Genomic DNA, 25,991 nt, shown 5'->3' on the forward strand with positions numbered 1-25,991 from the left:
CGAATACCATTTCCCGAAGACTTTTTTCACGAAAAGTTTTGTTCCCGAATGTAAAAAAAAAATTTTGTGCTTTATCTTACCGAAATTCTTGTTAGGAATTACAGGTTAACATTGTGAGCCATTTTACGTAACTAATCCAAATCCCGTTGTTCATTTTTGTATTCATTATACTCTAATGAAATTGCCCTTAAGGTATCCGGACAAAAAGTCCAAAAAAAAATCCAGAGTAAATGAAATCCAAAATCAAAAAAAAAATTTTTATTAACTTTGGAATTTTTTTATTGGATTTTTTGTCCTGGTCAAAAAATCCACAAAAAAAATAAAAATATTAAAATCCAAAATAAAAATTGGAAACAATTATGTTGAATGAAATTGATGTGATTGTCTTTTTTTTGTTTATAAAGTTATGTAATTTCAAAATCTCTCGTAACACTTAGTCCTTTCACATTCAACGTCAGTAACAAAATTATTAAGTATTATTAATAACAAAATTATTATTATTATACAATTTTCAAAATTATCAAATACAATATGGAAACATTAGAAATTATAACAAAAGGTAGAAACGTTTATGGACATTATCAAGGCTTCTTGTATGTAGGATCTGATAGCAAAGGTGCTGTGAAATATTGGAAATACAAAAATAATAAAAGTTGTTCAGCACGCTTGACCACTATAAATACAGGCGGAAAACTGTTGATTAGAAAGGGTGGTTCAGCCGAGTCTCATATCGGTCATGGACCTAACCCCGATGAGGTTGAAACTCTGCGCGTTATGTTAAGAATAAAGGTAAATTCATGCTAAATATAAAATAAAATAGAAATGTATAAAAAAATATTTGAATAGAAGAATTTTTTTGTTTATTTTGAAAAAAAATTTTACGTGCAGCGAGCAGCACAGACTTATCCTGAACGTCCACCTTCTGCAGTAGTGCAGGAAGTGCAAAATGTCACAGAAGCTGTGCAATCACAGTTGCCCGACTTGCCTAGTATACATAAGACGGTTCGACGAGAACGCCTGCGATTAATGCCTGCTAACCCTACAAGCATCGAAAATCTGGAAGATTTGCCTGATACTTTGGTCGGTGAAAATTTTTTAATTTATGACTCACATAGTGATGAAGAGTACAATTTGACCTGTGGGAGAATTTTAGTATTTGCAACGCGAGAAAATTTGAAAAATCTTTTTTTAAGTCGGACATTTGGTACCTGGATGGCACTTTTCAAACGGTTCCTTCCATTTTCTTTCAGCTGTTTACAGTAATGGGATCTGTTAATCAAATTAAGAAGGGTATAGAACGAAAAATAGCTTTTCCTTTCGTTTACGCCCTTTCAGAAAGCAAGAAGCAGGAAGCATATGCAAAAGTTTTGGAAGTCATATTGTTATATGCTGAAAGCATTGGGATTACTGTGAAACATCCTGCAACCATTATGTCTGATTTCGAATTAGGAATTATCAATGCTATAAAAATTCATTTTACCGCTGATATTATCAAATTGTGTTTATTTCACCTGAGTCAAAATATTTTCCGTCAGATTCAGGGAGAGGGTCTGCAACGACAATATGCTGATGAGAACGACTCCAGCATTCGAGAAGCTGCTCGCAGCATGTGCGCGTTAGCTTTTGTCTCTCCAGAAGATGTTGTATATACAAGGCACAAAGCTAGTATAAATGCCAACGTCAAACTATACTACTACTACTACTACTAGAAGATGTTGTCAATATATTTGATATATTTTACAATGAGATTCCCGAAGAGTTCACTTTAATTGCTAATTACTTCGAAGTTAATTATATTTGCGGTATACGTGCTATCGGAAGAAGAAAGGCAGTAAAGGTACGTTACGATCCATCTCTAACAATGCGTCGGAAGGGTGGCACAATCGCTTACAAATTTTAGTTGGACGAAGTCATCCAAGCCTATATCACTTTCTAAAAGACTTGCAAAAGGAACAAGCCGATGTTGAATACATGTTACGGGAACTTAACTTGGGAAAGGCAATCAAAAACTTACCGCGACGAAGGCAAAAGCGTTTGGAGGATCAAATTTTTGGAATTGTAGGAACTTGCCGAGAATACGCTGAGGAGGAAAATGAAGTTTTTTTTTCAAAAACATTTACAACATCGCACTTATTTGGACTTTGCCGTGAACAATCAAGGTCATCATTTAAGTAATATTCTTTTTAATTGTCTTGAATGATCTAACATATACTTCGTGACATCCGGAAAACTGGATAAAATATCACTTTTAGAATAAGTCTTAGGAAGAATTGTTAACAATTGAACTTTCTTTGATTTAGATGTACAATTAATCTGAAATTTTATTTTCATTTCTTTAATTCATCATCCCTAACAGTGATACAGGAAGAGCTTACGAAATTTTGTTTGCAATAACTGTTGTAAAAGAATCGTCAGTTTCGTTCATAAGGGTTGTTTGTATTTTGAAAAATATGTGAAATATCGAATTAAAATTTAACATACTTCATAGAACGAATTACTGAAATAATTCAGTTTTCAACAGACTTAGTTTTGAGGGTAATTTTTATTCCGAAAGATTGGATTTTTTCAATAATAATGTCACGGCTTTTGTCACATCTTTACGTAATTTACTTTATAATGTTAATTGAAATTTTTTGTTGTATTCTTTTTTCTTACCGATTTACCTCTTAACTTGATTGATGATTAACTTTGATGTTTAACATTTAACATTTGGCGATATAGTTTTAGTTTATACATATGTAACTCTTAAAGGGTCTTAATTGTTACCCGTATATGTCATGAATAAATAAATAAATACTTGTTTTGCATCCTATTTACTATTTGTTAACAAAAAAAGAAAGAATTCTGGGAATTCAACTTTAATTTCAAATAAAATCCCTCTTATTTAACAATACTTTGCTGTTAATTTCTAAAAATACGACCGACTCTGGCGGATCTCGAAATCGGAATGTACGCTGCATTCGTTGTACATTCGTTACACATTGGTTAAACATTTAGTTGGAGTGAAAATTGTGTAGAAACTGTGGAAAAGTGTAATTGAATTGAATAATAAAAGTATTTAGTGATAGATTTGTGCTGTATTTGTGATAAATTAACGTGTTATTATTAAATAAATAAAGTTTAAAGTGTAAAATGTTCGCGTAAGTGAGTTTGACAGGCTAGGGAATTTTCTAGTGACATCCAAATTGATAGTCGATAAAGAAGTTGAGCCGCCAACTTTGCACGGTAGGTGGCAGCATTTATACTTTTTCCTTTTTAAAAATTCTCTTTTTCAATTGTAAATAGAAAAATTAATTAATTAATAAGTTATATAGTTTCTATGTTGTCATTTTTTTTCACAATTGAATTTTTGAAGATTATTTAATGAGATAAATAAAACTTGTATAATCGATGCAAATTGTTGTTTTTTAATTAAATTCAATTAAATTCATTTAATCATAATTTTAATAAAGAAAACTTTTTTTATCTTTCTTTATTTTATTATAATTTATTTTTAATATAAATGTAATTAAAAGAAAAGATTTATTTAAAAGTATTTTAAAAATAACAATTTGCATCGATTATACAAGTTTAATTTATCTCATTAAACAATCTTCAAAAATTCAATTGTTAAAAAAATGACAACATAGAATCTATATAACTTATTAATTAATTAATTTTTCTATTTACAATTGAAAAAGAGAATTTTTAAAAAGGAGAAAGTATGAATGCTGCCACCTACCGTGCAAAGTCGGTGGCTCAACTTCTTTATCGACTATCAATTTGGATGTCACTAGAAAATTCCCTAGCCTGTCAAACTCACTCACGCGAACATTTTACACTTTAAACTTTATTTATTTAATAATAACACGTTAATTTATCACAAATACAGCACAAATCTATCACTAAATACTTTTATTATTCAATTCAATTACACTTTTCCACAGTTTCCACTCAGTTTCTACACAATTTTCACTCCAACTAAATGTTTAACCAATGTGTAACGAATGTACAACGAATTCAGTGTACATTCCGACTTCGAGATCCGCCAGGGGAGTGATAAATGATCTTTACTTATTAATATTAATCATACCTGCACAACATTGATGCACATAGACGTCAAAGCTAAACCAAAGACGAGATAAACGATGGAACACATCATGTATATTGGATGCTGAAAAAAATATATTGTTATTTTAAAAAAAAATTACGTTGGGAAATGTGGGGAATCTAAGCAACTCAAGTTTACCTAAATATTGAGATATAAAATTTTATCACTTATAAATGATTTGGCTTGTATGTTACAAATTCAAAATTTTTCACAGACATATGATTTTGTAGGGTATTATTTTTACCATTAGTTCTTGCAAAAACATTGTATTTGATTGTTAAACATTAATATTAATTGTTAAAGTTAATGTAAACGGTTAAATAAGTTGAATGTATAGCTTACCGTGGGTACATAATCTCCAAAGCCAATAGTGCTCATAGAAATAAAGACAAAATAAAAACTTTCAAAAAAACTCCAATTATCTTCCCAAAAATGGTAAAGTGTTGCTCCAATAAAGATATAACCTAATAATATTGAAATGGCAACTGATATCGGCAAATTAAATTCATCGTCAATAGCAAATGTAGATATTGTTGGTGTAACTGGTGTATCAGGAACAGATGCAGACTCATGATGACATGTTAAATTTTCATTTAAATCTTGAAAAGATTGGGCTACGGAACATTGTTTTTGCGTCGTTTCAATTTCTGCATTCATGTTTGATGGTCTTCGAAATGTAGCCAGATCGTAAACTAATTGTACACCTTTCATGACTTCCTGAAATTTTAGAAAGCAAAATATTGAAGTTAACTTATGCATTTAACATTAGAAAAATAATTTTAAGAAATGATAAACAAATGTGAGCTGCTTGTGCAATTTATACATTTATTATCGATATTACGTACTTGGACAGGTGCAGTTTTTCTAACTTTGCGACAACTCCCAGTGTAATACAATCTTCGTATAAACGCCCAAAGAAATTTTATACCTCGTGTAAACAGTTTTCCAAAATCTGCTAAAATAATTAAAAACATTGGAATTCCGAAAATAGCGTAAACTATAGTAACAGCCCTTCCAGTTGTTGTAGTTGGCGCAATATGACCATAACCTGAGAACCATAAAGTTTCTTTTATGAAAAAAACAAAATTGAGTTTTAAATATAAATTTTTCTACAAATATCACACCAGCTTGACAAAGTGTTACATTTAAACAATTGTACACTAAGTATTATTAGTAATTAACTAATTGAATAAAATTTATTTTCAATAAAAATTAAATATCTCATTTAATGTCAATAATTTGATTAATATAATAAAATTATGAAATTAAATTAATTTAAAATTATTCAAATTTTATATATAATTTATGAAGATACTATTATTAAAAAAAAATTATATAGTCTTTTTTCCAAAAAGTTCTTTTAATCAAAAACATTTTTAAATAGCAAAATTTAAGGGGATGTATAATAAAATCGTCTTTCTTACGTCAAGACGAATCGATTGGTATATATGATGTATTCCACGCCAAAGTGTAAGTCCATCTGCAATTGCATCTCCGATTGAAAGTTTTTTTTTTTTTAATTTTGCATATTTTACCCAATAAACGAAAAAAACCAAAAATTTTGGGACTTTTTTATGGTTTTCACCATAAAAATCAAATTTTTGGGTATTGTCATTATGATTTTCGTAATCAGCGCATCAAAATACATAAAACTACGTAGTATAAAAAGAACCAAAAATATTTTTAAAAAATTCAATATTCAAGAATTTTTGAAAAATTCCGAAAATATTGTAAAAATCGTTTGTCCATTATAGGGCTAGGCTTAAAAGTTTCGTAAAAAGAAGTAGTTTTTTTTTAATTTTGAAAAAAATCGATCAGTATACGTCAAATGAGAAAAATGACTTTTTATCATTAAAACTCAAAAATTTGATAGTAATATCGTTTTAAAAAAATTTCGTTTTTTTTGAAAAGTACGTTTAAAAACACACATTTTGAAAAAAAAGACTTTTAAAATTGATGCATTTTTAAGGAAGTTATGAGCAGTCAAAAATTAAAAGTCATAAAAATTCTCCAATTTTCAAAATTCCATAACTCGAAAACGGCTTGCTAAAAAAATTTTAAAAAAAATGAATGGAAGCTAGTCTCAATTAGTACTAAAAGAAAAAAAATCGGAGATGCAATTGCAGATGAACTTACACTTTGACGTGGAATACATCATATAAAGTATAAATTTGATTTAAAATTAAAAAATTAATGAAAGTTAAAAATTTCACTTTTTAGCCAAAAAAATGTTGTGTTTGTTTAAATTCAAGTTTAAACATAAAATAATTGTATTCCTTGCATTGGAACAAATCGATTGGTATATTTTTCTTTCAATGTTAATGCTTGCTTCACGAGGAAGCAAATTCTGTTGCTGATCGTAAAGAGGAAGCAAAATGTTCATGAAATGAACATAAAGGACGCTCTACTTGTATTTTTATTATTATAGCAATGTAAAATAACACAGTGAATCAAACAATAAATTATAATAATTGCTTTTTTCATATTTAAAAAAAATATTTTATGATATTTTATAATAAAATATTTTTTTATAAAAAAAATCGGACAAGTGCGACTTACACTCACACTGAAATCGAAGGTTCCGTACACGAAGCGAACTTATTTGGTATAAAAACAAATGTTTAAAAAATATAAGTTTTGTATGTAAAATAATATAAGTGATACAAAAAAGAAACAATTTTTTAAAAAAATTTAAGAAAATTGTTCCTCTTCGTATCACTTATTAGATTATTTGACATACTAAACTTATATTTTTTAAACATTTGTTTTTAAACCAAATAAGTTCGCTTCGTGTACGGAACCCTCGATTTTAGATTTTATTTTCAATTAAAATAAACATTTTTTTTAAAAAAATGTGAAAAGCATATCGAATTAAAAAAGGAAGAATAGGAGGAAGAGAAAAATTTTTAAAAAAATTAAATAGAACAGAGAAACGAATAAAAAACTTATGGGAAAAGTCCACTTTTTCCAAAAAATTATCTTTTTCGAAAAAAAATTAATAAAAACAACTTCTTATCATATTTGTTAATTTATTTTTATAATCTACACATAAAAATTCGTTATTGGCAGAAAATTCATGATTTTTTCTAAAATTATCAGTTTTTTCTTGACAGCGCTAGGGTGTCGATTATGTAATTCGATTTGATTCTGAAGTCAAATTCAAATTTATTTCGACGTCAAAGACAAATTTAATTCGAGAAATTAATTTTTTAATTTGATTTTGACGGTAATATTTCACCAAGTTCATATTTATTTTGCTAGAAATTAATATATTTATTTACACTTCAATGGGCCTAAAGCCCTTTCGTACACTCCAAATCTGAATCAGTGAAAATTTCACTGAATTGAAATCAGTGGCTCAGTTTTCTTTAATTCACCATTGAAATTTCACTGATTCAGATTTAGAGTGTACGAAGTTCTTAACAAAAGATAATAACTATAACCAATATAACAAAAAATGACAAAAATAAATTAATTATTTTATTATAGTTATTTAAGTTAAATCAATAATTGCCATCTTTAAGCTTATAACAAACTTGCTTAAAGGTGTAATAAAAAAATCTAAATCTTTATCAAGTGTGTTTGCATCTCTACAAATTCTATTCAATGGGGAGTTTTCTCCGTAAAAAATTATGAGAATATTCCACGGTGATATTAAGAGAATATCGGTGATATGACCTGCTGCTCGGGTAGTTGAAAAAATTTTCTCACCTATTGTTGTAATCACAGTTAAGGAATAAACCATAGAATTTAAAAATGTCCAACTCTTTTTTCCACTGTATGAATAAATTCCAGCTTCATGAGCGGCGTGAAGTTGATCCTCAAATTCCATGAGCTTTCGCCGAGCCATACTCTTCCAGTCATCTTCCTTTAAGTTATAACTGTACTTCCATAAGTCATCCAAAAATTCTCTTTTAACTCTTTTCACTCCGCATTTGTAAAAATTTTCAAAAGTACTTTCAGTAAATCTAAATAATAATGCTCCTAATCCACAGTAGACAAAAATTAATATCAATTCTGCCAAACATTTATTTCGCAGTAAACGTATTTTTCTAACTTCTTCCGGTTGCTCATTCATATATTTTTTAACATTTAAACTGAGATAATTAATGCTTTTGAAATAATTAAAAATATTTAATTTAAAAAATATTCTTTTTAAATCAAATAGCTTAATTTTTACAGCTAATTTTTTTAAAAATGAAAACGTTGAATTGTCGTTAATTTGTTTATTTTTCCGTTCTAAATAAATTCTGGAACGTTTTTCTTTTTGTGCTTTATCGAAATCATCAATTAAACTTTCTTCATTCAATAGAATAATTTGCTTCCGGTATTTAAATTTGTTTTCTTCTTTAAATATCTTGTCTGACAATGGCAAAATATAATCACAATTCGTATTAGAATTGTCAGGGTATAAAAAATCTTTGTTTATTTTACAATAATTTCGACGATGTCGAACAGTTTCCTTTTTTCTGTTGATTAATTTCTGTTTGTCTTCATTTAATAACTTTGAATTTTTGTTTTTAGAAAAATTGCTACTTTTATTAGAACCATTATTTTTATTATTATGACAATCAACATCACTAGTTTCTACATAATCAGTTAATTGTTGGAAATCGTATGGTTGTGGACATACAGGTTCATTAAACTGTTTTTCACTAATCGAATTAATTTCAGTTTTATTTAAACTTACATTTTTTGCCTTGATTATATTTTTTTCTTCAGTACATTCAATAGGTTTATCTATTTTTCCATCTAATACATTGCATCTTTCTTTAAAACATTCAACTTCCGTGTCTGAAAATTCCATCACTGTATTGTTTTTGATATTTGTAAATGTAAATATTTTTTAATTTATAAATTTTTGTTTTGTTTTTAATTTTATTGTTTATTTTGAAACTTTTTTATTTATACACTTCTTCTTTTATATGATTATTAAAATTTATGAATTATACACTTCTTAACATGATTGTACGAACCAAAACAGAGTAAGATTAAAAATAACTTCAAGTTCTGGTGATCCTAAGGAGATATAAATAAACTTAAGTTTTCTCCTACTACAACGAAATGTAATTAAATAAGAATACAAAATTAAAAGTTTATAACCTTTCTAATATGAAATATAATATTTTATGATAAGAATTATTTTTATTTCTTTAAGGGGTAACATCACCCAAACATTTTCAAAAAATTGAATTTTTTTGCTTAAATGGTCCCTTAGAGTATTAGAAATAATATCCTATTAGTTTGAAGTCGAAAAAATACTTGAACTATTTTTAAAAAATAATTTTCGGACGAAAGACACATTGCATTGTAAACAAATTTAACATATTCGTAATGAGCAACCCCAAAAACTCCCGAGTAACAAGTTTTAAGCAAAACAGCGACCCCAAAAAACCCCTATCAACATTTTTTATGTAAATCCGTTAAATTTTTAATTTTGTAATCCGCCATATTGCATCCGCCATTTTGAATATTTAAAAACTCACATCGGATTTTGGGGTGGTAATAGATTTCATTACTATTTTTTAAGAATGCCTAAAATAAAAATAATAAAGTTTAATATATTTAGAAACAAAAATTATAATAGTTTTTGCGAAATTCATAATTGTATTATGAAAACTCCAAATATTAAATTCTAATACGCCCTGTAACAAGTATTAGAATAAAATATTTCATTTTCTGTATTTAGAATTCCGTTAACTGGTATAATCATTTTACATTTTGATATAGTCGATAAGAAAGTGGATTGGTGTTAAATCCTTATATTTACATATAATACTAATAGAAACTTTTTCTTTTAAAAAATGATAGAAAAATATCAAAAATCACCAAAGTTTGACGAAGTTAAGCGAGTGAGTCCGACCGGGTTTGACCGATCACTAACGAGTAGTCACGAAAAAAAAATGTATTTTCCTTGAAAAAGGACATGTTTTCGGAAATTCGCTTTTTCTCAAAACACCGTTTTTTGATCTGGCGGACATCCTAAGAATCATAAATTTTTATTAATATTTAACCATTTTTATAAACAATAATTTAAGTTGAAAAAATAATGTCAAAAATGAAAAAAGTCCGCCATTTTGTTTTTTTTTCATCGAAAATAGTTGATCGTAGTTCCGACGATAGCGACAAGCTTACTTTTCAAGAAAATATCAAAAATTACATTTTTCGATGATCTGAATTAGAGATATCTTGTCCGCTAATCACAAATAGGGATATTTTCATGTGGCCATGAAAGCAAGATAATTCATAATAAATAAGGAATAAATTTTTTTTAATAGTTTAAAACCCTTTCTTTGAGGTATAAAAAGTTTGAAGTAAATAACATAAATTTTGTAAAAAAAATGTTTAAGAAAAGTCACTGAGATGTGATACTAAGCCCTTAAAGAGTTTTCTTAAATATAAATATTTTAGACAAAGTTTCATTTTTCGAAATAACTTTTGAAAAAATTTCTTCATAAACGAATTTTTACTACATTTTTAAGTACCGAATTTCTATTTCATATAATTACTTTTTACCTAACTTTTTATTTAAAAAATTTTAATTTAACTGAATATTAATTGAGCACTCTCTAAATCCGAATTAGTAAAAATGTTTACTAATTGAAATTAGTGACTCACTTTTTGCTTTAGAATTAGTTAAATTTTACTAATTGTTAGTAAAAGTTACTAATAGTTAGTAAAATTTTACTAATTTAGAAGCAAAAAGTGAGTCACTAATTCAAATTAGTAAACATTTTTACTAATTCAGATTTAGAGAGAAGAACTTTCATTCAATAGAATTTTAAATGGTTTAAAATTTTCAAATGATATATTTTCAAATTCATTGTATCTTTATTTGCACGAATTTTTGTTCGATAGAATTCTTAAAACGTCCGAAATTATAATTGTTCGAACCAAAAACGGAATGAAAGATTTTGGTGCGATCAAGAAAAATGAGGGAGTGGAAATTGGAAAAAGAAGAAGTGGAAATGGAAATTGAGAAAAGTGGATGTGGAAATGGAGGTGGTAGAGAAAATTAGAAAAAGTTGTAGTGGAAAAAAGTGTGAGGGGGAAATTTTGAATAGAAAAAACTTTTATTGATCGTTTAACAAAATTGTTTTTGTTCAACTTAATGTAAATAAATAATTATTATCATTAATCTTACCTATTGTAGTATAAATTGTTCCGCAATAAAATACAGCATTCCAAAAAGTCCATACTTTCTCCTTCTTATCCATTAAACCACTTTTATAAAATTGGAATAATTTCTCTTCGTAATTGGTTAGTAGGTTACTAGCTTTTCCTTTCCATATTGATGGATCTTTAAGAGAAGAATCATCCTCATTCAAGTCTTTAATGGCTGATAAAGTTTCATTCCTATGAAATGATTATTTTTAAATTAATCACACACTACAATATTATGTATGACATTCTGCGATATTTTATATTGTTAGGAGTATATATACATACACGGATAGAAAAAGTTTGCTGTGGCAGCGAACTATTTGCTGTCACAGCAAATTACGTTAGCTATATATATATATATATAGGGACAGCGAACAAATTTGCTGTGTGGTCAAAAAAATTTGCTGTGACAGTAAATTTAAAAAAATTAAAACTGATATTGTTTATCACAGCAAACTTCTTCGTTGTCATATCAAAAAATTTAGCTGTGGTTACTAATTTTGATAGATCCGATAGCAAACATCAGTTATCATTTGACAGCAATTCCTCTTTTTGCGTGTAACTTACATCAGTATTACAATTAAAATATTTCTTAAATTCTATTAAGGAAAGAGGATGATAGTTGTTGTTCACCTATACTAAAGGGTAACACCACGCGTCAGAGGTTGAAAAGCAGACCTGACTTTCATAACTTATTTTGTAAATATAAAACTAGAAATATGAATTTTATAGGGTTTATTTATGAGCCTTTAAATTGAGATTAATGGGTTATACCTGTTTAGAGGCTTAAAAAAAGGGTGTTTTTCAAGATTTTTTGTAAGTACAGTTTTAAATTATTGTTCGCAACTAATATACCATTTAATTTTCATATACTACATAAGATTATCTAGTGAAGTAGACTCGATCATAACTTTAGAATTTTTTTTGTAGAATTGCGAAATTACAAAAAAATAGCATTTTTCACCTAAAAAAGTCGACTTTAATTGTTCATAAAAAAATCCTCTTCATAAATTTTAAAAATCTTGTGTTCATTACTATATAATTTAACTGAGAAGTTACAGTAAAATTTTTTGGTCAATTGAACGAAAGCTCTTCATGTTCTACTACTCGGCGATTTGTAAAATATGGTTTAGAGAAAAAGTCGTTTGAACTTGCTATGTCAAACACTTTTATTCCCACTCCCACCCAAGCAACGTGGTAAAAGATTATCCGAACTAAGTTTTTTAAGGTAAAAGTCAACATTTAATTATAATTCTGCTTTTTTACGCTTCGGAAATGCTCAAGAAAAGATAATTTTATGAACATTTTCAAGTTGTTTTCATGCAAGGACGTTATTGATTATTCATCCAGGAATGTTATAGTGTATTTTAAGCCAATAAAAAAATTCCAAACAGGTATAATCCCATAAAATAAAAGTCGAATCGAAATTACTAAAAATGGTCGGATTTTTATTAAAAAATTCAAAATAGTGAATCATCTGTTGAATTTTTCAAAATTTATCAGATTCTTTTGAAACTGTGCACTCAGTAGTTTTGTAAGTTTCTAATTACGAATTTGACATCGCCCAAGTAGCACGAAATATTGCTTGAATGACAAGGTGATATCAAGCGAGAATATTCTTGTGACATTCAGGCGATATCATAATGTCCGCTTCATGGGGACATTCCACGGTGATATTCCTGTGACATTCGAGTGATATTCGTATGATACCGCGGGAATATTCCTGTTATTTATAAAATTTTAAAATGTTGTTTGTTTTGATTGTTTTGAATATTTAAATAAAAAAATAAATAAATGGAAAAAAAATAGAAAAAAATTTTTTTTTAGAATTTTTTAAATTATCTCATCAATATCACTAGAATATTCCCTCAATATCAGAGGAACATTCCTTCAATATCACAGGAATATTCCGCTCAATATCACAGGGATATCCCCTCAATATTTCATGAATTTCACAGGAATATTCCCTCGGTATCATACGAATATCACGCGAATGTCACAAGAATATCACCGTGGAATGTCGCCACGAAGCGGACATTATGATATCGCCTAAATGTCAGAGGAATATTCCCACTTGATATCACCGTGACATTCAACCAATATTCCGTGGTACTTGGGCCGAACTAGAACCTCTTCTTAATATGATTTTATATTTATATTCACCTAAATTGTCGCATATCCGAGCGGTACTTGCTTTCTTGTGTTCCTTCCACTGTGACAAAAATCATTGCTCCGGCAATACTGTACAAAAGTACAATAACAAATAGAAATATGTGTGTAAACCATCTTTTACTCCAGGAACTAACCTGTAGGAAAAATTTTATCAATAAAATATTTGCATAAATTTTTATTATCAATGCCAATACCCCAATCTCACCCTTGATTTTCGGATGAACTTTGAGCGGAATTCGGAAAAAAAATTTTTCATACCTTTTCATAGAGCCAAAATGCGCTTCTTTCTCCAACACTTAAGCCGGTTTTCGTAAAATCCTTTATTCCACGGATTTGTGTGAATACAAAGCCATTGTTCTCTTTATTATAAATTACACTTGCTTCACTAACAACAGGGGTCATAATAATTGGAGATTGTCCATATGGAGTTGAAACGTAACCAACAGGCGTTTGCTGTATTTCTCCACATTGTCCCCTCAAAGGGAGAACAATTTTTGGTTTGATTGGTAATGTACGTGTTTGCTTAGAATATGACATTATGTATACAATGATCCTAATTTAATGTGTTGAAAAAATACAATTTTTCAATTTAGAGCTATCGTTTTATTGTAATTTTTAACCCCTAATTTGTGTTTTATTTTGAAGCAAAATTGTATTTTCATGTATATGATTCTCGCAATGTCATTTCTTCTTTTCTTCACTCATCCTTTATACTAAAAAGTATAATAAACTTAAAAGAAATAAATATATTTTTAGGGACATAAATAAATGCTATCTTTTCAACCTATGTTGTTGAATTTTCTTTTAATTATTGATATTCTATAAAGAAATATTCTTACAGCTAGGGATCTTAATAATTATTGATTCCCAAGAATGGTTTTTTTTCGAAAAGATATATTGATTTACTACATAGATAAAATCTTTTAAGAAATTGACAAGAATCCTATGTCATAGGTCTTATATAGTGGGGTTATGTTTATTATTCTCTTTTGAATTAAAATTTTGTAGTTTAAGTTTTGAAGAAACTGTCAACGCTATTTTATTTTGGACATCATTTGGAACAAATTTCACTAAAAATATATAAATTTTTAACCCTAAATAGCAAAAATCGCTACATAAAGACTAACGCTATTTATAATCACAATATACTGAAGTTATCTAGAACATTTTAAATATTTATTTCATTAAATTATAATTTATAAAATATTACAATATTTTAATATAGATATTTTATACGGGCGTCCATAGATATCCGGAGGACATGCTAAAGATATCCTAATTGTCGAATACGGCTAGAACATGCATACCCTAGTGGAAAAACCCACATAGGATTACACATGAAAACCTATGTTGGATTCCACGTGGAAATCCATGAAGGTTCCTATATAAAAGCACACCGGAATTTCGGACAGGATTTGATGTAAGAAACCATATGGAATCCCTTATGGGTTCCCATGTGTAATTCCATGTAAAATTACCCATGGAATTCCATATACACTGTGAAAAAGGAGTTGAATTTATAACTTTTGATTCCGGAAACAGGTCATATTTTATGTCTAATGAACATTTTTTCAGAAGTAATTTACCGTCTGAAGTAGGTATGAAGGCATGATATTGAAGAAAAAGTATGTTTACAATGTTCTGCCACAAAAGACATTTTGATTCCTGAATCGCTATTTCAGTGGGCCAAAAAAAATTGTAAAGAAACAGAAATTTTTTTAAGTAAAAAAGACGATCAAAAATTGTATTTTAAAAACATAGAAAAAAGATTCGAAAACGCAGTTACGATAAATGGTACACTTCAATATCATGCCTTCATACCTACGTCAGACGATAAACTACTTCTGAAAAAATATTCATTAGATATAAAATATGACCTGCTTCCGGAATCAAAGGTTATAAAGAAAAAAGTTCCAAAAAGCAGTCAAAATAAAGGTTCAAAATCAAAAATACACAAACGAATAAGAAAATAGCAAAGGGTAAAAAAACGATAAATAAAAAAAAAGATTAAAAAAAACCCTATTGTCAAAAACACCGGTGAATGTTCATTGAAATTAATTTAAATTAATTGTGAAGGATTATTATTTTCACAAGAAAAATAAACTGCAGTATTTAAGGTGACCTTTAATTATCTTTAGCAATATTTTATTTTCTACTTCTATTTATTGTTGTAAAAACGTTACAGCAAATAAAACATGTTTAAAAAATTTATTTAATAAAAAATGTATAAAAATAAAAAAAATTACAAAAATTACAAAATTAAAAAAAGAACTATAATGCAGGCATTATATCACTTACTTAGTATGAAATTTTATTTCAAAATTTATCATTTTAATTTGTCAATTTATATGTTTGACGACTTTTTATATTAAGGGGGAGTGACACCTTAGACCCAAAAAAATTGATTTTTTTTGCTTAAACGATACTTTATAATGTGTAGAATGGAAATTATATCATGAGAAGTGATTTAGAAAATATTTAATGTGAAATAAATCGAAATCTGCAGAAAGTGTCCAAGAGCGCTTCGAGTGCTTGTCAAAACATTAAACGCGTTTTTTTTCGAAATGACGTTTTTCAAAATGGTGAGCAGTCTAGCTCGAACAGTTTTGATCGGATTGACTTCGGACAAAGTTTTTTTTATCGTCATTTACTAAAACTTTACAGTACGTAGCTGATTTTTTTTATTTGTTTGTTTTTTATTGGCAATAGATTTTTTGAAAAAATTTCGCCCTAAAAATCGACTTTTTTTTCAAACAGCTGCCAAATCCACAAAAATTAATATTTTTAAAATAGACCCTAAATACTCTTTAGCTAAATCTATGACAGATTCAGAAAAAATTTGAATTTTTGTTTTATATTAAACGGTCTAACCAGAATCTTGCCCACCGATTTGCCCTGCAAAGAAAGGAGATCAACTTCAGCGCCCTCTATAAGCAACAAATTGAAACTTTTTTAATTATAAATATATTTTCGTAAACTTAAAAGGTTAACAAATAAAGTCCTCGAAACCAAATTTTGTTTACTTTATTCCTGTGTCTTAAAAAAATTCATGAAAAACAGGTTCAAAATAGACCTCAAAGGTGTCACTCCCACTTAATGTTTAACCTTTAGACTGCCGGCAAAATAAAAATTGAATTTAATCGTCTGATTTGTCTTTGATCATTTACAACTTTATTTTATTATTTGAATAATCTGTTAAAAAATGTAAAATTTACTTTTGAGGAATACAAACAATTAGACAAATTAAGTGCAATATACTAAATAGTAAAGTTAAGTACATATATTTATTAAAGTTGTAAGTGAGTTGTATATTACGATTACTACATTTATGTAGGTTATAAACAAAGTTGTGCATCTGATAGTTCATTTTGTTTTGTAAAATTGAGGCAACACTACCTGTCAATATTGAGACAATATTGTCAAGCAATGTTGTTCTCTTTGGATTATTTATAAAAAAATATTAATTTTCTTTCATATCGCCTGAGTAATATAAATACGAAAAAATAGTAATTTAAAAATCTGGTTTTATAATTTTCTAAATTTTATTACTTTTTGTTTGACAGAATTTGTTAAAATCGAGTAAAAGTAGAAAGTTATGAACTTTTTTAATAGTGGATTTCAATTTTGCTGCACTGTCACCAATTTATTTTAAGATACATGTTATTTTTGTAAGCCTAAGGTGCAGAGCAGAAGCGAAACAATGTTTCTCATCAGGGAAAATTTTTTTAGCAACTGCAAGAGTTGTAAAAGTGTATTTAAATAGAGCTCCAGAAATGTAATTAAATAAATAATATCTTAAAATAAAATAAATAATATCCATAAATATTTACAAATAATTATTAAAATTATTGTCAGAATTATCTACTTACAAATTTTTGTAAAAACATATATACATATATATTAAGTTTTGAAACAAATTCAGATACTTGCAGGGCAATGTTATTATTTATTTAGAGTTTTTATTTAACGTGGTTCTTTACAATGTACACTTCAAACAAATTTAATGCGGCTGCGTTGCTGGTTTAATATTAACTGAGCCACATGCTTCTAACATGACGTTCTAAAAAATTCCATTTTTTAAGTTTACAGAAACGGACAGATTAAATTGTCATCATTGAAATTTTTTTTAAAGATTATATAAGAAAAAAATAACATTTTTTAATTAAAATCTAGATATTGTAAATTTTTGAACATTTTCATCTACTTCTTGGGCCTTTTCCCACCAATTTTATCCTTTTTTAAAAAATATCATAAAAAGGGAAAGGAATTGTTAAATAACAAAGTTGTTTCAATTTTTTCAAAAATACAAAAGAATTAAGAAGATATTTGTTTTAGTGGGTTTCATACATCTTCGGTGAACAGGCGGATCCCTTCGAAATATAAATTATCCTGAAGTTAAAAATTTTGTTTTCTGCTACAAAAATATTGAAAGTTACTGATAATCAGTTCACTATATTAACTTTCGCCGGACTGGAGGTTTGAAGTGAACATTTGGAGGGATAAAGAGTTTATATTTGAGAGTTAGCTATTGAAAAATAATCTAAATAATAAAATACACTATTCTCAGATAGTTAAGCCATTTCTATTGGAGGAAAGATTCAGTCTATTCGATTGAGAAATAAATACGTTCGCGGATCACTTTCTGCGCAATATTTAACCCTCTAAATATAGTAAAACAGAATATACAAGCAGATTTCATTTCTCTATTCAAAAATCATTCTAGAAGGACTATTAAACTCTCTGTAATAATAAAAGGAATCATACACTTTTTGAACCTCTGAATTTTAATCTACAGTTTTCTCAGTGCAGGGTAGGTTAAATGTTTTCTTTATAAAATAAAAAAAATTGTCGAGGTTCGGGGATCAAAGAACCCTACCACCATGTATTTTAAGCCGCTGAACACGAATTCGAAGTCTATTTTCTTCCTGGGGGACTGGATTTCTTCCTAACCTCAAAAAACGTGTGAAATTTTTAGTGATATAAATTTTTTTACGAAAATTGTTGGAATTATATGAAACTTGTTATCTAGGGATTTTTGAGATCGCTGATTGCGAATCTGAAGTAAGATTTTTAAAATTCAAAATGGCGGATCCAACATGGCGGTCGAATTTGTAAAAATTTAATAAATTCTATTAAAACTTGTTACACCGAGATTTTCGAGGTCGCTGAGTGCGAATCTAAAGTCAGATTTTTAAAATTCAAAATGGCTGATCCAATATGGCGGTTAAATATTTTGAAAATTGGTAATTTTTAAAAAAATTTTCTTAAAGATTAGTATATTTTCATGAAACTTTTTTTGTTGTAGCTTCATACTCTACATTAGTCAAGTCACCAACCAACGTAAAGCTGTGGTCATTGGATGACGATGCCTTCGGGCACACACGGAAAAAAATAGTTCGTGAAACTTTCGTAAACTAGTTGTTTACTTTAGGACGGGCCCAAAGTTTGGAAATCTTTCATTAACATTTTCCAAGATTTCATGAACTTTTTTTTGTGCGCGTGCGCAGACATTGATTGTTATGAAGAGAGTGATGAACGTTCGTGAAATCTTGGAAAAAGTTAATGAAAGATTTCCAAACTTTGGGACCGTCCAAAAGTAAAAAACTAGTTTACGAAAGTTTCGCGAACTATTTTTTTCCGTGCACTTTCTCACCCTTAGCAGCCGATTCTGGGATTCTGTATCCCTGTCTCGTAATTTTGCTTATGAGTTTGCTAAGACGGCATCTAAGCCGTTATCCAGGGAGTTAGCCGGATATCGGACAAACTCAGTTGCCCTCCGTGACCACGTGGAGGTGTCCTGGACGCAGACACAAATAAGAAGTTATTTTACTACTATAGACTAAAGGTCTATTCGTAGCAGGTAGTTTCTTTTAAATAGCACCCCGCATACAATATACTAACCTCCAAGTAACAAATTTTATGAAAATATACCAATCTGTAAGAAAATTTATTAAAAAATCACCAATTTTCAAAATATTTAACCGCCATATTGGATAGGACATTTTGAATTTTGCAAATCGAACTTCAGATTCATAATCAGCGACCTCAAAAACCTCCGGGTAACAAGTTTTAATAGAATTTACTAAATTTTTAAAAATTTGTCCGCCATATTGGACTCGCCATTTTGAATTTTGAAAATCTGACTTCAAATTTGTAATCAGCGACCTCGAAAACCCCCGAATAATAAGTTTCATATAAATCCAACAATTTTTGTAAAAACATTTATACCACTAAAAATTTTACGTTTTTTGAGGTTAGGAAGAAATCTAGACACCCAGGAAGAAAACATACTTCAAATTCGTGTTTAGCGGTTCAAAATACATGGGGGTAGGGAGCTCTGATCCCCAAACCACGACACATTTTTTATTTTGAAAATATTTTCAAGACTGGAACTTTATTTTCCGGGGGTAACTACCCCTATAGTACTAGTAGGGGGATACCCCTACTAAATTTTTTTTCATATTATTCAATTATTTCCATTCTACAATATAGTAGTTTTTAAAAAAAATTGATAGAAAACTTTTTAAGAAATTAAATTAAATGTATCACTGTTGCATGTTAAGGATAGGAATCCTATGTTAATTGTTCCTACTTTGAACCCGAATATCTCAATTTCTACCATGGATAGAGGTACTGAGTTTTTTACCACTTATAAAGTACACAAAAATAAATACTTTTGCAAAGTTTAAGAAAAATTCACAGAAAATTTTGAAAATTGGTGATTTTTTAATAAATTTTCTTACAGATTGGTTTATTTTCATAAAATTTGTTACTATTATTATAAATTGTTTAAACAAATAATTGTTGCTATTTATTAACTTTTTTGTAATGCACGTAGAAAGATGCAATTTTTTTCAGAATTTTGTAACTTAACAAGCATAGTATAATAACATTGAGGTTTTATATAAATTTACTATTTAAGGTGGTTTAGTCAATTTTCGCGTCGAAAATTTCTGGAAAATTTAATTTAAATCTTCCGTCAAGTTTTACGCCAAACATTTATTCATTTTGGACATTTAAATCTTTATACAATTTTCTCTAAACTTTGCAATTAAAGTTTCCGAAGTTTGCAAATAAATCTTTAGGAAATTTTCGGTGCTGTGGGGGATGTTTTATTTTTTGGAGGGTATTTTAAAAAAAGGCTCTAACACAGTTTGTAATTTAATTCAACATGTAATTGAAAAAGAATTGGAGCGAAACCATTTTCAAAATTTTTTTTTATATTCTTACGCGGCCGGTGGTCAAAATAGGAATTATTTGACCGTTTTGTTTTTGTCTTGGTTATCTGTTAAATACCAGACCGAAATCGTTCATTTGTACCCTGTGCGTGGACACACTTATAGTGTATGTGATAGAAATTTTTGTATATACGGCAAAAAGAAAAAAAACGAGAAAAAATTTAAACAATTGACGAGTATGTAGATTTAATTCAAACTTCGAGAAATCCGCCTTTTATTATGATTGATGTTTCCAAAAAGAATGTTGTAGATAACGAAAAGCACGTCGATAAAACCAAAGAATTAAGCCAAATTAAAATCAGCAATGTTGTAAAAATTTCATATTATGGTAATGGTACTGTTGATGTCTATTATTCCTACAGTGAAAAACCAGTTAATTTCTCGATAATAAAAAGCTCTAATTTTTTCGATTCCTTAGAAACAACTAGCCCCGGTTTGGCTGAAAGTGTCGGAATTAGTAAAGAAAAAATAGTAGATGTCGAGAAATTATTACCTTATTTAAGTAAAAAGGGTCGTAGTTTTTATAAAAAAATATTTCAAAAAACAATGATTAAACGGTGGAAAAAAGAAAAAGAATTAAAAAATGTAACAAAAAAATATGCGCTGCGCAACACTTTTAAACGTAGAAGTTTATAAAATATTTTTTGTAATTTAAAAATTTACATTCAGTGTTTTTGGTTTTAATATTTACATTAAATATTATAAAAAATTAGAGCAAATAAGTTGTTTGTAATTTAAGAATTTACATTAAATATTTGTGGTTTTAATATTTACATTAAATATTATAAAACAATTGAAGCAAATAAGTTTAAAAATATGTACAGGTACTGTAATACATTTAATTGTTATATATTTTTCAAACCTTCGAACTTGTTATCTGTTTAAAAACTTTTTGTATATAAATTAATTTTATAAACGACTGTAGAGTATAATTTAAATCTAATATAATATGTACCTAATTTCTAACAACAATTTTTTAAATTATTTTTTCAAACATCCCAAAAGCAATGCTAAATGCTTCCTGAAACACGTTGTAGACAGCGCAGGGCGCTAGTAGTGGGGCGGACAATACTTTTACCTGAGTTCGAGCGTTCGTCCCCTTATTGCATGGAGGCCCTCAATTAACATAGGATTCCTATCCTTAACCTGCAACAGTGATACATTTAATTTAATTTCTTAAAAAGTTTTCTATCAATTTTTTTTAAAAACTAGTATATTGTAGAATAGAAATAATTGAATAATATGAAAAAAAAATTAGTAGGGGTATCCCCCTACTAGTACTAGGGGTAGTTACTCCCGAAAAATAAAGTTCCAGTCTTGAAAATATTTTCAAAATGAAAAGAAAGTTTTTCTGCTATTTTATAGATAATTTTTGCAAAAGACAAATTTTTTGTTGATAAAGTCTTTTATTTGAAATAATATTTTCAGGGGTTGTTTTCCCCTATCTAACCCCCGAACAAATTTTTAAATTTGTAAATATTTTAAAACTCTTATATCTAAATATTTTGCACAGAAAAATGAAATATAAAGCAAGGAATTAAAAAATTTTGGGCGTGGTGTGGATACGATGGACAAGATGTTATCCCAATTCAGCACAAAAAGAGCAACATTACGCTGCCCTTGGCATTGTGTTTTAATCTTTTGGATACGACAGCCATCGCGGCGTTAATTATTTTCAAAGAAAATAATTCGATCACGTCTGTGAAGCATTCACAAAGAAAAAAGTTTCTTGAAAGTTTAGGTGAAGAACTTTGTCGCCCTTTGATTTTGACGAGATCAAAAAACCCTAACATTACGAAACATTTCCACATCAGATCAGCAATTTAATGCTTTTAGGTACGTATTTTACGATATTATGCCTATATATTTTTTATTATATTTATTACAGGTTAAGCAGAGCTCGCTGAGTAATAGAAAATGCCTTTGGCATATTAGTGGCCATGTGGAGGATTTTTCATACCCGAATCATAGCTAATCTAGCTGTAATCAAATTAATTGTTTTGGCAACCGTGTGCTTGCACAATTTTATTCTACGAGAAGAAAAAAATTTGCTGCAAGATTTTCAAAATTACTGCCCTAAGAATTTGGCTGATCAAGTTGGAAATCTCGACAGCAGTGCCTTACAACCTTTGGACATCCCTCAGACTCAAAAAGCTAAAAACACCCATGCCAAAACTATTAGAAACTATTTCAAAGATTACTTCATGGGACCAGGAAGAGTCTCATGGCAAGATCATTCCGTTTTGAAGACATTTGAGGTATTGGGATCCGCAGCACTGCGATGCGCCGCTTAGTGACAAATTAATAAAGCTTCGTTAGCAGGTAAAATTTGACAGCCAGAACGAGATTATTTTCAATTTGCAAAAACAAAAATGGAATTTTATCCGTGAAAAACGAAAAGCAAAGAGTTTTGCTGCGTTTTTTTTCTATTGAATTGCTCGATTTATCATTGTTATTATCATCTGAATTCGGAGAAAAAGGTTCATGTCGACCACACCTACGAAGCCAAAAAAGAAATCATGAATTTTTAATATATCTTTTATACACATGAATTATTAACTAAAAATTAATCATTTTAATAATTATAAAAACTGAGACTTCGTAAAACCCTACCGAAAGAGTGGTACTGGAATGGTACTGAATTGGACTTGGCTTGAGTTCCACTTCAGTACCACTACCTGGTAACCCATAAGAAGACATTTTTAAAGTACTTTAACAATAGTTTTAAAGGTATATAAGATCAACAAACCGTCTCTAACGATATACGTGTAAAACAGCAAAAAAAACATAATAGTTTGTAGAAAATTTCTGTTAAGTTTGGAAATTATATTGCAATCCCTCCTTGAACAATAGACCCCTAGGTCCTTTGTTGAAGGATTAAAATTTTAACCCGAGTTTTATTGCTTAAAAAATTTATAATTTTAATAACTCAACTTTAAAAAATATATATTGAGATTCGTTAATATTTCCAGATTATGAATATCTAAAATTTATCAAAAAATAATTACATTTAAAAAAGTTATAATATATCTCGTATACCTTAAGTTTGACAAAAAAATGGACATCATTTTTGAATTTAGCTGCCAAAGGACATATCATATGCATAATAATGTATGAAAATAATATAAATCTAGGAATAACAAATAAAATATTGAAATAAATATAAAGTATTAGTTTAAACATATTGAAAAAGCTAGTCGCTTTTCACTTTTATGAGGGTATTAACGGTAACTCGATCCTTTTCGCAGGTAAATTTCCCAGTTCCATTTCAGTACCAAAATGCACCAAATTAGTACTGAGCCCTCAGTTCCAATTTTCCAGTACCAATTCAGCACCACCCTTCCGGCAGGGAAATAGAAAGACGTGTTATGTATATGTATACAAATATGTCGGTCAGAGTAAATAATTGTAATAATACACAAGCAGATTATAAAATTTGATTAATAATAAACGAAAATTCGTAGATCACATAATAAATTCTGTATGAAGTAAAAATTATTTGTAAAAAAGAATTAATTAAATTGTCTTCCTCTGCTTCCTTCTCGCAAAACAGAAGATGTTCCGCATGTAATTATTTTTCATCTTCCAGAAAATTTCTGGTTGATGGAGTTGCATTTGCAAATGCACACACGTCACTTATATTTAATATCATAGCGATTTTTTTCAATTTGACGTTTTAATACTATTTTCTCATTATTTCAATATCACGCACCGCAATGTTTACAATTATACTACCTGCTAACGGAAGCCATATTGAAACGTCACAATGACTGTGACGTCACGATACGTCACGTTTTCAGATCCCAATAGTGTGTACGACGGCGTAAATAAGAAAAAGAAATAAATGTTGGAAAGGGATTTAACTATCAACATTGTTATTTATTTATCGTACATTAAATAAGGCTCACCAAATCACATTCATATAACATGTAATTTTAAATTAACAAAAAATGTAGTCGGCTTTTTACTGAGTTTTTATCAATAGTATCACAATTTTGTGCTTAAAATGTAGTTAAATATTAAAATAATTTACTTAATTGTTATATTAAAAATATTATTCATTTGACGGGAATATTAAATGCAGCTAGTCAGTCTTCGTTTTAAACTTTACGTAATTAAACATAAATACCAGAATATATGAATATTAAAATTAAGTTAGCAAACATATTTAAAACAAAAAAATAATTTTCTTAGATTTTATATTACGAATATTATTCATTTGACGGAAATATTAAATGCAGCTAGTCAGTCTTAGTTTCAAACAATGTACGAAAAAACAATTGTTTAAATAAAAAGTTATACTTAATGATCTTAGGAATCCCTATTTAAACAAATCCTGAAATAAACAAACATTAAAATTAAGTTAAACTTATGCATTGCAAAAGAGATCAATTTCTAAAATATTTCTCTATCGGAATATTGCATTTTAAAGTATTTTCAAAATTTGTATTTGTACGTCCATTTTTTGATAATCATTGTCTATCTTCTCAATTTCTTTCCCCACATATGGTCCGAATTGTTCGCAACTACTGTATTCCATTTTTTTGGACTGATTATAGTTTCAATGCACTTTATAATTTCATCATCGATTGACAAAGGCTTTTTTCTCGTACCTGCAAATATATTAAAGAACTCATAAGTTTTCATCAACATGATGCTAAAACTGGCATCCTGTTATTGACATCAGGTTACTTTTATTTTTTTCAATTTAATTTAATTTTTAAATGGTTTGTTTATTTCTACTTTGTTTCTACCTAAAACAGTTAGAAAAACTAGTACATTTTTGTAGTACTAATTTTTTAACTTTATTTTATTTAATCTCTGACAGATTTTAGTTTAAGTTTTCACTTCAATGTATTTCGGAAGTAATTTTGCAGGTGTGTGTCTTTATAATATTAATTTAGGAAATAGAAATTAACTATACTGCTATACTTGATACTTGTGAGCTTCCCCTTGCGTTGACTCCCAAGTCCTTGTGAACATTATTATTTTCCTCGGACAGTTTGGAAGGTAGAATATTGCTTATTGTTCTGAAATGAAAATAATAGAAAGCGAAAGTTTAAAAAGGTTTTTTTGTTTTCTAGCTCGATGTTTATAAGATTAACATAATAGAAAATAAAAGTTTAAAAAAGTTTTTTGTTTTCTTACTCGTTGTTTCCTACAAAAAAAGCAAAAATGGTACGCAATGTCATAAACTTTCTCTAAAACTTTAAGACTCAAGAAAGGAGAGGAAGAATTTATTTATAAAGTGTATGAACAATTATTTTTTGATAAACTAAACGTTAGAAGACTTCTTTTTTAAATTTAGGACGTTTAAAAAATTAGAA

General features: G+C 28.3%; 1 protein-coding gene across 3 annotated transcripts in view; it reads right to left on the bottom strand.

Moving 5' to 3' along the window:
- LOC127279118 (TWiK family of potassium channels protein 7) overlaps positions 1 to 17,439 on the bottom strand; it is a 58,232-nt gene extending 40,793 nt beyond the window's left edge. Inside the window, exons 1-7 of one of the 3 annotated variants that reach the window (XM_051301266.1) lie at positions 17,296 to 17,439; positions 13,685 to 14,139; positions 13,418 to 13,560; positions 11,235 to 11,446; positions 4,936 to 5,138; positions 4,433 to 4,807; positions 4,073 to 4,153 (exon numbers count right to left, since the gene is read on the bottom strand). In XM_051301266.1, coding sequence (XP_051157223.1) covers positions 4,073 to 4,153; positions 4,433 to 4,807; positions 4,936 to 5,138; positions 11,235 to 11,446; positions 13,418 to 13,560; positions 13,685 to 13,963 — 1,293 coding nt within the window. In that variant the 5' untranslated portion in view covers positions 13,964 to 14,139; positions 17,296 to 17,439. Of the gene's footprint in view, positions 1 to 4,072; positions 4,154 to 4,432; positions 4,808 to 4,935; positions 5,139 to 7,801; positions 9,061 to 11,234; positions 11,447 to 13,417; positions 13,561 to 13,684; positions 14,140 to 17,295 lie in introns of those variants that run through there. The other 2 variants (XM_051301265.1, XM_051301264.1) reach the window with 2 other exon arrangements.
- Between the last annotated feature and the right edge of the window lie 8,552 nt (positions 17,440 to 25,991).

This window comes from Leptopilina boulardi, unplaced genomic scaffold (genome assembly GCF_019393585.1).
Source record: "Leptopilina boulardi isolate dan_hultmark-lab unplaced genomic scaffold, ZJU_Lbou_2.1 LbouV2_214, whole genome shotgun sequence".
In the NCBI taxonomy this organism is placed as follows: domain Eukaryota; kingdom Metazoa; phylum Arthropoda; class Insecta; order Hymenoptera; family Figitidae; genus Leptopilina; species Leptopilina boulardi.